At 40.6% G+C, this 12,722-nt stretch overlaps 2 protein-coding genes across 2 annotated transcripts in view; both read right to left on the bottom strand.

The window, feature by feature from the left end:
* Window positions 1-6,692, bottom strand: part of PAK2 (p21 (RAC1) activated kinase 2) — a 119,407-nt gene extending 112,715 nt beyond the window's left edge. The window contains exon 1 of the mRNA XM_089681570.1: window positions 6,592-6,692. The gene's annotated coding sequence lies outside the window, so the exon portion shown is untranslated. The remainder of the gene's footprint in view (window positions 1-6,591) is intronic.
* PIGX (phosphatidylinositol glycan anchor biosynthesis class X) overlaps window positions 1-12,722 on the bottom strand; it is a 37,067-nt gene that overhangs the window by 5,406 nt on the left and 18,939 nt on the right. The window contains exons 5-6 of the mRNA XM_089681572.1: window positions 10,479-10,689; window positions 6,592-6,692 (exon numbers count right to left, since the gene is read on the bottom strand). Coding sequence (XP_089537698.1) covers window positions 6,592-6,692; window positions 10,479-10,689 — 312 coding nt within the window. The remainder of the gene's footprint in view (window positions 1-6,591; window positions 6,693-10,478; window positions 10,690-12,722) is intronic.

The raw sequence follows: 12,722 nt of genomic DNA, 5'->3' as shown, positions 1-12,722 counted from the left end.
CATAATTTTTGGGAATTATTCTAAGTATCGCATTCTGTCCATGATGTAACCACTTTTTCTGTGAATTTATTTTTCACAACCCCTCTTTTTTGTATGCATGTCTTTTGGTTACTGGGCAGAAACCATATACTGGGTGATACAGCATATCTATGAACCTCTACCCTCTCTTATTCTTTGGTTTGCTTCTATCCCCACTGAGCACCTTTCAAGTCCTCCATAACCCTCCCTCTCTATCCTTTTCTTCATTCAAGACTCACTGCATTCGGCTGTTTTCTCCCATTTCTCTGAGGATTGCAGTGATCTATAGGCCTCCTGGACCAGTGTCCTGCTTTCTTGATGACTTCTCTGCTTGGCTACCCTACTTTCTCTCCTCTGAACTACCCACTATCATTCTCGGAGATTTTAACATCCCCATTAATGTTAACAACCCAGCTACATCCCAACTCTTCAATCTAACCTCATCTTTTGCATTAGCACAATGTATACAGTCCTTCACTCACTCTGATGGAAATACATTAGACCTTGTTTTCTCCCATCTTTGCACTCCCTACAACCTCACAAAAGCCCCCTTTCCTCTCTCTGATCACAATCTCATCACCCTCACGTTGTCCTCGTCTTCAAACACTTATCCCTACAAACAGCAAACAATTACCTGCAGAAACCTTCACCACTTAAACCCTTCTCTTTTCCACTCTGCAACTGACCGCCTCTGTGACCAAATCTCTCCCCTGCCCTGCCCTGGCCACTGCTGTCTACAACAGTTCGCTTTCATCCACACTAGACTCACTTGCTCCTTTAACTACACGAAGTATCAGGCCCCGACCAGTACAACCGTGGCAAACTGACAACACCAAAAATCTTAAGCGACATAGTCGTGCACCTTATACTAAACCTCCCTCAACACTTTCCTCTTTTGGCCTTGCTACTACTGAAGAGGTCACTAAAGTTTTCTCAGAAGCCCGTCTCACTACCTGCCCCCTGGATCCTGTCCCCTCACAACTACGGTCACCCTCTTCTTCTATCCGATGCTCCCTCACTCACATCTTCAATCTCTCTCTCTCTAATGGTGCCTACCCCACCCCTCTAAAGCGTGCACACATCACTTCCATACTTAAACAGCCCTCACTGGACCCCACCAACATGAACAACTTACGACCCATCTCCCTTCTCTTGTTTACCTCTAAAAACTTTCAGGACGCTTAGTCTAAAATCGCCTGAGCTCCTACCTCACTGACAACAACCTTCTTGACCCTTTACAGTCTGGCTTTCGCTCACTACACTCCACTGAAATTGCCCTACCAAAACTCACTAATGATTTACTAACTGCTAAAACCAATGGCCACTACTCTATACTCTTACTACTTGACCTCTCTGCGGCTTTTGATACGGTTAACCATCCCCTCCTCCTCAACAAACTCCACTCTCTTGGCCTCCAAGACTCTGCTCTCTTCTGGTTCTCCTCCTACCTATTGCAGTGCTCCTTCAGCATTACCTATAACTCTGTCTCCTCTTCTCCACTTCCTCTTTCTGTAGGGGTCTCTCAAGGTTCTGTCCTTAGAGCCCTTCTCTTCTCCATCTACACATCTTCCCTTGGTCACTTGATAAACTCCCATGGCTTTAAGTACCATCTCTATGCTGATGACACACAAATCTATCTTTCTACTCCTCACCTCACCCCTTCAGTCTCCTCTCGCATTACTAATCAACTAAGTGACATATCGGCATGGATGTCACTGCACTTCCTCAAACTCAATCTTTCTAAAAGTGAGCTCATACTATTCCCTCCATCCCATGCCCCCTCCCCTGACTTCTCTATCAAGATCAATAACACAATCATCAATCCCTCCCCTCATGCCAGGGTACTAGGTGTAATCCTAGACTCCCATCTGTCCTTTCACTCCCGAATCCAATCGCTGTCCAAATCCTGTAGACTTCACCTGCGCAACATCTCCAAGATACGCCCGTTCTTAACCTCTGAAACTACCAAACAACTTATTCACTCTCTGATTATCTCTCTTCTTGACTATTGTAACTCCCTCCTCATTGGCCTACCTCATCGCAGGCTATCCCCTCTTCAGTCTATCATGAATGCTGCTAACAGACTAATCCACCTTACTAACCGTTCCATATCTGCCATCCCTCTCTCCCAATCCCTCCACTGGCTTTCCATTGCCCAACAAATAAAATTGAAAGAAATAACAATAACATATAAAAACATTTATTACTATGCTCCCAAATATATCACCAAACTTGTCCCCAAAATGCTGTCCAAAAGGTTTAGGAGTGTGTCTATGGGAATGTTTGACCATTCTTCCAGAAGTGCATTTGTGAGGCCAAGCACTGATGTCGGATGAGAAGGCCTGACTCACAGTCTCCGATCTAGTTCAAAGGTGTTCTATCAGGTTGAGGTGCAGGCAAGTCAAGTTCCTCCACCCCAAACTCACTCATCCATGTCTTTACGGACCTTGCTTTTATGCAATGGTGCGCAGTCATGTTGGAACAGGAAGGGGCCATCCCCAAACTGCCCCCACAAAGTTGAGAACATGAAATTGTCCAAAATGTCTTGGTATGCTGACGCCTTAAGAGTTCCCTTCACTGGAAATAAGGGGCTAAGCCCAACCCCTGAAAAACAACCCCACACCATAGTCCCCCCTACACCAAACTTTACACTTAGCACAATGCAGTCAGGAAAGTACCGTTCTCCTGGCAATCTCAAACCCAGAAACGTCCATCGGATTGCCAGACAGAGAAGCGTGATTAGTCACTCCAGAGAACACGTCTCCACTGTTTTAGGGTCTAGCAGCAGAGTGCTTTACACCACGGCATCCAACACTTTGCATTGCACTTGGTAATGTAAGACTTGGATGCAGCTGTATGGCCATGGAAACCCATTCCATGAAGCTCTCTACACACTGTTGTTGTGCTAATCTAAAGTTTGGAGGTCTTAAGCTATTGACTCTGTAGACAGTTGGTGACCTCTGCGAACTGTGCGCATCAGTATGTGCTGACTCTGCTCTGTCATTTTATGTGCCCTACCACTTTGTGGCTGAGTTGCTGTTGTTCACAGTTGCTTCCACTTTGTTATAATACCACTAACAGTGGACTGTGGAATATTTAGTAGCAAGAAATTTCACGGATGGACTTAATGCACAGGTGGCAACCTATCACGGTACCACGCTTGAATTTACTGAGCTCCTGAGAGCGACTCATTCTTTCACAAATGTTTGTAGGAGAAACAAGAATATGTGAATAAATGACGCGGCTGTGTAGGTAGTCCTGCACAGCGGCACTGTTTTTAAAAAGTGACAGAAGGTGCAAGGAGAAGAACCCCCACCTGCTGTCACAAGGAGGGGGGGATCGGTGGAAGAGGGGGCATTAGCTGGACCATAAACATAAATAAAACAATGCTGCACTGCAAACAAATAAATGAACAAATAAGCATATATGAAGGTGTATAGAGTGTAGTATACACTAAATATTAAATGAATGTCCATAAACCAAGTCCATATTATGTGAAATAATCAGTGATATTGTGAACAATCCAACTCTTCACAGCTCATTTGCTTCTTCATGTTCTCAAAACCTGCACCATTGGATAAGTGCTATAACCATGCAGGTGGTGTCACCTCAGTGCTCACAGAACTCTCACCTACACACCAACTTGAGCATTTGCAGAGTGACTCCACACTATATGTCTTATCAGGACATAAGAGGGGGACACTGGAAGGGGAGGATCAGAGAAGTCAGGATAAAACAGCCAACATCCTCCAATGCAGAGGATTAACCCTTTAGGTTCCACAGTGAGTATAACAAGCATGTTTATACAGACTGATTTTACTGTGGTGGGTTTAATAACACTTTAAGCAGTATTGTATAGACTATTGTCTGGAATCACAAAAGCACAATACATTTGTTTTGCTGTGATCTGCTCACTTATTATTTAGTCATGCATGCACATTTTATTGTAATTGCGGTGATTTACTAATATCTACTGATATTGTTTTATGTAGGATTGATGTAGATCTTAGTATTCTTTGCATATTTATGATTGTTTATACAATGGGGAAAATAATTTTTTGATCCTCTGCAGATTTTGTAAGTTTGCCTACTTACAAAGAAATGAAGGGTCTATATTTTTTAGAATAGGTATATTTTAATTGATAGAGACAGAATATCAACCAAAAATCCCCAAAAAACACAATACAAATTTTATAAATGAGCTGCAATTCTTCCATTTAAACCTCACCACCATGGGCAAGATCAAAGAGCTGTCAAAGGAGACATCCAGGACAATATTGCAGACCTGTACAAGGCGGGAATGGGCTAAAGACCATCAGCAAGAAAATTGGTGAGAAGGAGACAACTGTTGGATTGATTATTCGCAAACGGAAGAAATACAAAATAACCATCAATCGTCCTTGGTCTGGAGCTCCATGCAAGATTTCGCCTCATGGTGTAAGGATGATCATAAGAAAAGGGAGGGATCAGCTCAGAACTACACAGGAAGAGCTTGTGAATGATCTCAAGGCAGTTGGAACCACAGTCACCAAACAAACCATTGGTAACACAAAACGCCGCCATGGGTTGAAATCCTGCAGCGCCCGCAAGGTACCCCTCCTCAAGAAGGCACATGTACAGGCCCATCTGAAGTTTGCCAATGAACATCTAAATGATTCAGAGAAGAATTGGTAGAAAGTGCTGTGGTCAGATGAGACCAAAATTGAGCTCTTTGGTATTAACTTGACTCGCCGTGTTTGGAGGAAGAAAAATGCTGACTATGACCCTAAGAACACCATCCCTAAAGTCAAGCACGGATGTGGAAACAATATGCTTTGGGGCTGTTTCTCCCCTAAAGGTAGAGGCTGACTTTGCCGCATTGAGGGGCCAATGGACGGGGCCATGTATTGTAAAATCTTGCATGAGAACCATCTTTCCTCAGCCAGAACACTGAAAATGGGTCATGGATGGGTCTTCCAGCATGACAATGACCCAAAACATACCGCCAAGTCAACAAAGGAGTGGCTCAGGAAGAAGCACATTAAGGTCATGGAGTGGAGCTGAAACTTCTAATTGCCATGCAACAGCCAAGAAACCTTAAGGATTTAGAGAAGATCTGTAAAGAAGAGTGGACCAAAATCCATCCTGAGATGTGTGCAAACCTGGTAACCAACTACAAGAAACGTCTTACCTCTGTGCTTGCCAACAAGGGTTTACCCAGCAAGTACTAAGTCATGTTTTGCGTGGGGATTAAATACTTATTTTACTCACTGAACTTCAGCTCAATTTATAACTTTTGTATCTTGTTTTTTTCTGGATTTTTGGTTGATATTCTGTCTCTATAATTTAAAATACACCTATAGTAAATATTATAGACCCTTCATTTTTTTGTAAGTGGGCAAACTTACAAAATTTGCAGGGGATCAAATAATTATTTTCCCCACTGTATATAACCTCAGTATCGCAGCACTATTTTTATTTTATTTATACTTTACTGATGTAGGAACACATACAATACAGCAGCTGAGTGTCACTGAGAGTATGTGTATTGTCACATTGTTTTAAGTTGCAATGTTTTCGGTTTGCTAATGTTGCACCCCTGATCTACTGAACATGGGTGCAATGCTTTCCAGGCTTCTGCAGGAAAAAATAATAAATGTACATTTTTTTCTGCAAAAATATGTGCATTTATTATTCTTTCTGTAAAGTTGAACTCATCCTTTAAGAAAAGTGCTAAAAAAAAACTGGTTAGTCTTTACCACTGCAGAGCCTAAACAAAAGGTTAATTTCCCCTAGGACACTACCAAAATATTCAAGCATGCTGAAGTAGGAAAGGTTATCCTGGGCTTGTTTAGTTTTTTTTGCCTGCCAGTGTTCAATCCTCCAGCAGCATAACCTGAAAATTAAAGACTTCCCATGTTGCGCAATGGATGAGAAAGAAATGTCATTTAATATCATATTCCCACTGGTGTTCGTAGGGAAGGACTATTATCTAAGATACCAGATTCAATTTCCTCATCCAACCCTGCAATGCTTGACTTATAACTATCGACGCAATGGTAGTCAATGGCAAAAAAAACAAAGTCAGGTGGCTGAACCCCTGCTGGGAAACTCTGCTCAGTTACCTTTTGAATTAGGACACCATTTACATGTAAAGAAAAGTTGGTTAGTAAATTCAGACCATGCTGTTACAATGCAAACCTATTTCTATTTATGAAATGCTGATATGTATTTAAAAGGGATCTCTCACAAAACATTACAAACTTTACTATAATTATCCTAATTTAAATCCTGAATGTAATGTACAGATATAACATTATCTTGAAAAATTGTTTATGTTTCCTGTTTAAAACCCCATAGCAAGAGCTATTATACTGACCATGATACAGATGCGATTATGAACATGACAGCCATGGGTTTCTAGAACACAATGGAAACGGTTTTCTTAAAAGCACCACAATCATTATCTGTGACAATTATTGACTTACCTTACCACTCATAAATATGGATGAAAGCAAAAGAATACAGACATATAACAACAAAGAGAGAAGGAACTATACACCCTCTAATAATTTAACAAAATAGATAACACACCAGTGTATATGGCAGATCCATCCATTGACATTCTTCTTCAGCTGAAGATCCACAAGGAGCTTCTACTAAAGGGTGCATTGAGCAATCTCTTGGAGGAAAGTCTACAAATAAATAAAGCAATAACAATACAAAATATAAAAGTAAACTCCAGTCCATTATAAAAAAATGTAAGTTAAATTTGTACTCTATGCAAACAAAATCACACAGACGATTTCCCTGCCAAAATACTGGTCATTTTAATTAGCCAGTCTTGTGATCCAAGCATCCCTGCCAAACAGCACAACTAGCTTGTAATTTGACAATGCAGAGCAGTAGTACAATTATAAGGACATCCCTCTGTTCTCCCCTTCTGTAAGCGCATTCATAATATTAAAGTGAAAGCATTATAGAAAGCATTGGGCTCTCTAGCTCAGAGTTCTACCCCTTCTTCTCCCAATCCTAGTATGCAGGAGGCTGATACCAAGAAATATTTGGTACTTTTATGGAAAATAAATTTTATGATTTCCTAATAAATAAATAAATTGCATAGTGGTTATTTATAACTACTTGGAGTTCATGGTCTTGCTAACACCACTCTGGCTCTAGTTTTCATTTTGTGTATTTGGCCATCTTGCTCGGTTATGGAAAACACAGTGTAGTGTTCACTGGGGTTCCACAGAACAGTATTTTGTGGTAAGACTGCAGTCTTACCAAAAGCTCTGTAAGAAATGAATTTACTACGGTTAAACTGAATTATAAAACACAGAGCTAAATGGCTTTTCTAACCTAGCACAGTTGGCATGTTTCCCATATAGCATTAGCAGTTCACTGATTCAATTCTACTTGTGGCCTGGATTACTCTGTAACCACTTCAATACAGGGCACTTTTACCCCCTTCCTGCCCAGGTCAATTTTCAGCTTTCAGAGCTGTCACAATTTGAATGACAATTGCGCGGTCATGCACTACTGTACCAAAATGAAATCTGTATCATTTATTTACACAAATAGAGTTTTTTGTATGGTATTTGATCACCATTGGGTTTCTTTATTTTTTGCTAAACAAATAAAAAAAAGACAGAACATTTTGAAAAAAAAGTGTTTTCTTTGTTTCTGTTATAAAATGTTGCAAATAAGTATTTTTTCTTCATCACTGATGTTTGCTGATGAGGCTGCACTGATGGGCACTAATAAAGAGACACTGATATGCTGCACTGATGGGGCTTCACTAATAATCAGGGCACTAATGATCAGTGACCTGATTATCAGTGTAAACGTCCCATCACAGGAAATTGGCTTTTCTTTCCTCAGCACTGTGACAATACTGTGATTGGACATAGCTGATCGCATGGTAAAGAGCCAACATCATTGGCTCTTTACCCTGATCAGTGATGCTCTGTGTCTGAGGGACACAGCTCACCACCGATCACCGGGTGTGCGCCCCAGGGTGGCGCACATGTGTGGTAAGAATGGGAGGTCCTCCCAAAACAAGAGTGGTCCTGCCCAGCCGTCATTCCACAATAGGCTAGGCGAGAACCAGTTAAAAAAGGGGAAAATGTTTTGCTCATTTGCTTTGCTGTCCAAATGTAATGGATCTAATGCGTTTGTCCTTGAGGAAGCATGTTGTACAGTATATCAGCTATATGGCATGGTACATAAAATGCATCAACATAGGCAACTATTATTGTAGCTGATGTTTTTTCCTAAAACTTGTTCAGGCGTAGAACCTCTGTGTTTTTTTTTTTAGTTTTTGCTGTCACAGTCCTGTTGGTGGGATTTATGTTCACTTCCTGTTTTGCAGATACAACAGAATGTAAGAGAAAATATCTCAGAGATTAGATGAAATCTCTGGAAAAGGTGACTGCACTGGAAGTTTTCAGCTCTATTTTAACTCTGCCGACAACTGTAAAAATGTTGAATTTCCAGTCACTTTCTGTTCTGTTAAATTGTTCACCAGGTAAAGTAAAGAGGGTATGTCTCCCCAATGGGGACACAGACAGCAAAATAATCCATACAGAAGTTGTAATCCTTTACCACTCTATCCAGAACTGAACAAAAAGCTTTGGTTTTATATATACCTGAAATCTATATTTAAACAGTACCTCAATTTGTTTTGATATCAGCCTCTTGTAATCCCTTGTACATAGTTGCATGTAGTATTCAGAATGGAAAAGGAATGGGCAACACTCTAAACCAGTTAGGCTTTACTGTTCCTTACAGTGCAGTGAATTAGACAAATTGGGCTTTCCGATTGGAAGAAAAAGAAAACAGAGATGAGCTCCTAAGTAAAATGCTGCTCCTTCACTAGCTAGACACAGTCCATCAAGGGAATGGAACAGTTGGCTTTCAGGTCTAGTGTACATGGGCAGTAAAATGCATTTATAGTGTATTTGCCATGCATTTACCATACATTATGTGTATTTACTATGCATTCAAATATGAAGGAATAAAATCAAAGCCCAATCAAAGCTCAGATTACCTTAAGGCATTGTTCATACAATATGTGCAAAAAACTGATGAAAAAACACACAGATTTGGCTTTCCTATGCTTGTTCACACCATGTGCAGAGAAGTGCATATTTATTATGCAAAGACACAAAGAAAACTGTTTACTATGTGTCCTCTTCACACCACATGATACCATTGTTGTGGTGTGAACAGGGCTCATAGAGAACAATTGTTTTCTTTGTGCCCTTGCAGAAACAGGTGCAGAAAAACTCACATCTCTGCACATGGTGTGGAGGAGGTCTAAGTAACTCAAAATACATTTGTATACTAGCACTGCCATGAGAAAAACCATGGAGCAACATTGTGGATATCTCTTTCTGAAAATAACAGTTGCCTGGCTTTCATGATGACCCTCTGGCTTCACAACATTGAGGTCCTGACCTGGAACAAGCATGTCTTTTATCTGACTTTGCTGGTCTTCATACTCATTCTGAGTGGTTCAGATAGTTTTAAAACTAGTGGATTAGAATGTCAGCTAGACTATATTTTCAGGTGGTTAAGGACAGCTACAGCGTGGTTGTGTAATCCTGGGACGACGTCCATGGACGTCATTCCAGAACACACCCCACTGTGCTCCCCCAGCGGTGCGCCGCCGGTGATCGCTGTGTTCTAAGGACACAGCTGATCACGTGATACAGTAAACGGCCAATCACAGCGGCCTTTTAGCACATGACCAGCTGTGTCCAATAACACAGCAGATCACCGGGTAAATACAGTTTCCGGTTATCGGCTGTATTCTCCTCACGCTGAAAGTACTGCTGAGAAACGACAATTGTCAGCGAAGGGATCTACACTGATCATCAGGGCACAGATGATCAGTGCCACCCACCTGTGCCCATCAGTACCACCCACCTGTGCCTATCCGTGCCACCTTATCAGTGCCCATCAGTGCTGCCTATCAATGCATCCTCATCAAAGCACATCAGTGATGGAGAAAAATTACCTGTTTGCTAAATTGTATAACAGAAACAAAGAAACACTTTTTTTTCAAATTGTTTGTTTATAGCGTAAAAAATAAAACACCCAGCGGCAAGTTAATACCACCAAAAGAACGCTCTGTTTGTGTGAAAAAATTATAAAATTTTCATATGGATACAATGTTGCATGACCGCGCAATTGCCATTCAAAGTGCGACAGCACTTAAAGCTGAAAACTGGCATGGGCAGGAAGGGGGTATAAGTGCCCAGTAGGAAAGTGGTTAATGGCCTGTCTTTTTATCTCCTGACAAGTGTAGTGCAAAAATCAATAACAACATGTGAACTGCAGTAACCAATAACAACAACAATTCAGGTGACTGCAGTCAGACCAGCAAACACAAGTTATGTGACTGCTGTGTTTTACTGCAGTCTGAACATCTTCGCTGCTCTTTGACTAAACCCAGCAGAATACCACAAATGAGTCACCTTTGCTGCAACGAATAAGTAACTGAGGACTGCGGACATGTATGGTCACTTCATAGACTTCGACAGACGGACGATGGTATCTTGCATGGACTGGTACCATGGAGATATAGCAATGTTTGCAGCTTTCGTCTGGTTTCATGTACACCAGAGCAGTGTGTTGTTTGGAGAGGTATTCAGGAGCTTCTACATCTACAGATGTTGGCACTATTACCTGATTAAAGAGACATAAGCATACAGGATGTATTACTATTTTGATTACCTCAAGTAATAAAAAGTTGTATGCTAAAGAACCCAGTAAAACTGGCATAAAACTGTAAAGATCACAACATGTGTGTAAAAAACACAGCTAAAATACATTCAGATATAAAAGACACAAAGGAATGAAGCTCTATATTCAGTAATACATCATTATATATATTTCTTTAAATGCAAGCAGTGTACAAATGTAACTTGGTATCAGGCTCCTGCAATCCCCTTAGAGCAGAGCTCAGATTAGGAGACGTGGAACAGTTCATAGAGACAGAGTCAATCAGTTGTGCTGTAGTACTGATTCGCTACAAAGGAACATAGTGAAAGGAGGAGAGAGCAGAGTGATAGGGAAATGAGCTGATTAGTTTGCTGATTCTCCTTTACTGTCACAGCATCATTGTGGAGTGGGGGAGGAATAAGACCTTAAGCTTGGATTTACTTCATATGTGTTGACGTGCATTTTTAATGTATTCCATTGATATGCATTTTTTGTAGCTACAGCCAAATACTCATATTTTTCTTACCCTCATGTTCATTGGAGCACACTGAGATAGGCTGCAGTGCACTGCACTGCAGTTAAATGCAGCATACTCTATTTTTACCCAGCACACACTAATGCAGAGCAGAAACCTATTGGAAGCAAGAGATTTAAGCTTGTCATTGCATTGGATCTACGTAAGCAATGAAGCCCAACATACCTGGTATAAACAGTGTAAATAAGTGTTACCTAAGTGCGGCACAACTCTTCAACAGATAAAACTCTTTTTTTTTTGTCTGTGTGTTTAACGGTTTGCCTGGAAATCAAATTTAAAGCAGAACTTCACTCTCTCACTCAACATGGACTATTTTTAATCCTTATGTTACTAGCATTAGTAAATAGATAGAAAAGTATAACATATATACTTGTTTTAAAGTGTTTTTTTTACATTTCTTTAGTTACTTCCTGATTTCCACACCTAGGCAAATTATGTTATACATCCAAGGAGTCTTCAGGAGGGGAGTGAGGGTTCTCAGCTCTGTCAGTGCCTGAGCTAAGGGCAGATGGATTCCAGGAAGTAAATGATACATAAATCATCTAACCTTACTCAAGATGGCTACTGCCAGAAATGCCAGAGGGTGTTTTTCTAAATGATTTCTCAGCAAAATAAAGTGTGGAGACATGGATGGATGGGTGAGTTTGCTTTGAATATTGAACAAGAATTAAATAGCATTTTGGTTTGTGGTGCTCAGATGCAGTGCAGTTCCACTTTAAAGTATAGCTATAGTTTAAGAGCAAATTAAATGCTGCAAAAAGGAGGATGGGGAATGAAGGCTCTGGCAAAGTTTTATGAAAGCTTTAGGGTTTGTTGAGGCATAAGATTTAAGAATAGGTGCTTTTTGTGATAAAAATTAAAAATGTCTAGCCTCATTAAAATCCTCATAAAATCCTGATTTCTGCAATTCATGAATCCTCTAGAGAAAAGGTCTTCAAACTTTTCAGTATGAGGGGTAAATTGTATATTTTTTATTCACAAGCAAAAAATTTTTTAAAAAATCCCCATCAGAGTCCCCCTTGCATCAAGGTCTCAACCAGAGTCCTCTTTATATCGGCGTCCCCACTGGGTTTCCCTTTACATCAGAATTCTCATTAGAGTTCTCCCTCCATCATGATCCTGATTAGAGTATTTGCTTACATCAGCGTCCCTATCATATGTCATATGAAGATATGTCACTAACCCTAGCTACGGGACTGATAAAATCTTGTAGCAGGCCCACGGGCTGAAGTTTGGAGACCTGTGCTCTAGAGGGCTGGAAGCTGACAAAAAGAAGACAGTTTACAGTACTATAGACCAGTATTTTGGACACAAACACACACACTTTTATTTGGTACACTGTTTTATTGAAAAGAACCTTTCCCTCTTACTTATTATTACTTTTGATAATGCAACTGTATCTCACAGTTACACTATTAAAGAGATGGCACCACAGATAAATGCTGCAGCCTGAAGATGACAG

The sequence above is a fragment of the Staurois parvus genome, unplaced genomic scaffold (genome assembly GCF_062004578.1).
Source record: "Staurois parvus isolate SC_StPar_1 unplaced genomic scaffold, SC_StPar_1.0 ptg000270l, whole genome shotgun sequence".
Lineage (NCBI taxonomy): Eukaryota > Metazoa > Chordata > Amphibia > Anura > Ranidae > Staurois > Staurois parvus.
Note: the sequence above shows the minus strand (reverse complement) of the source record. Positions and strands in the feature narration are given on the sequence as shown.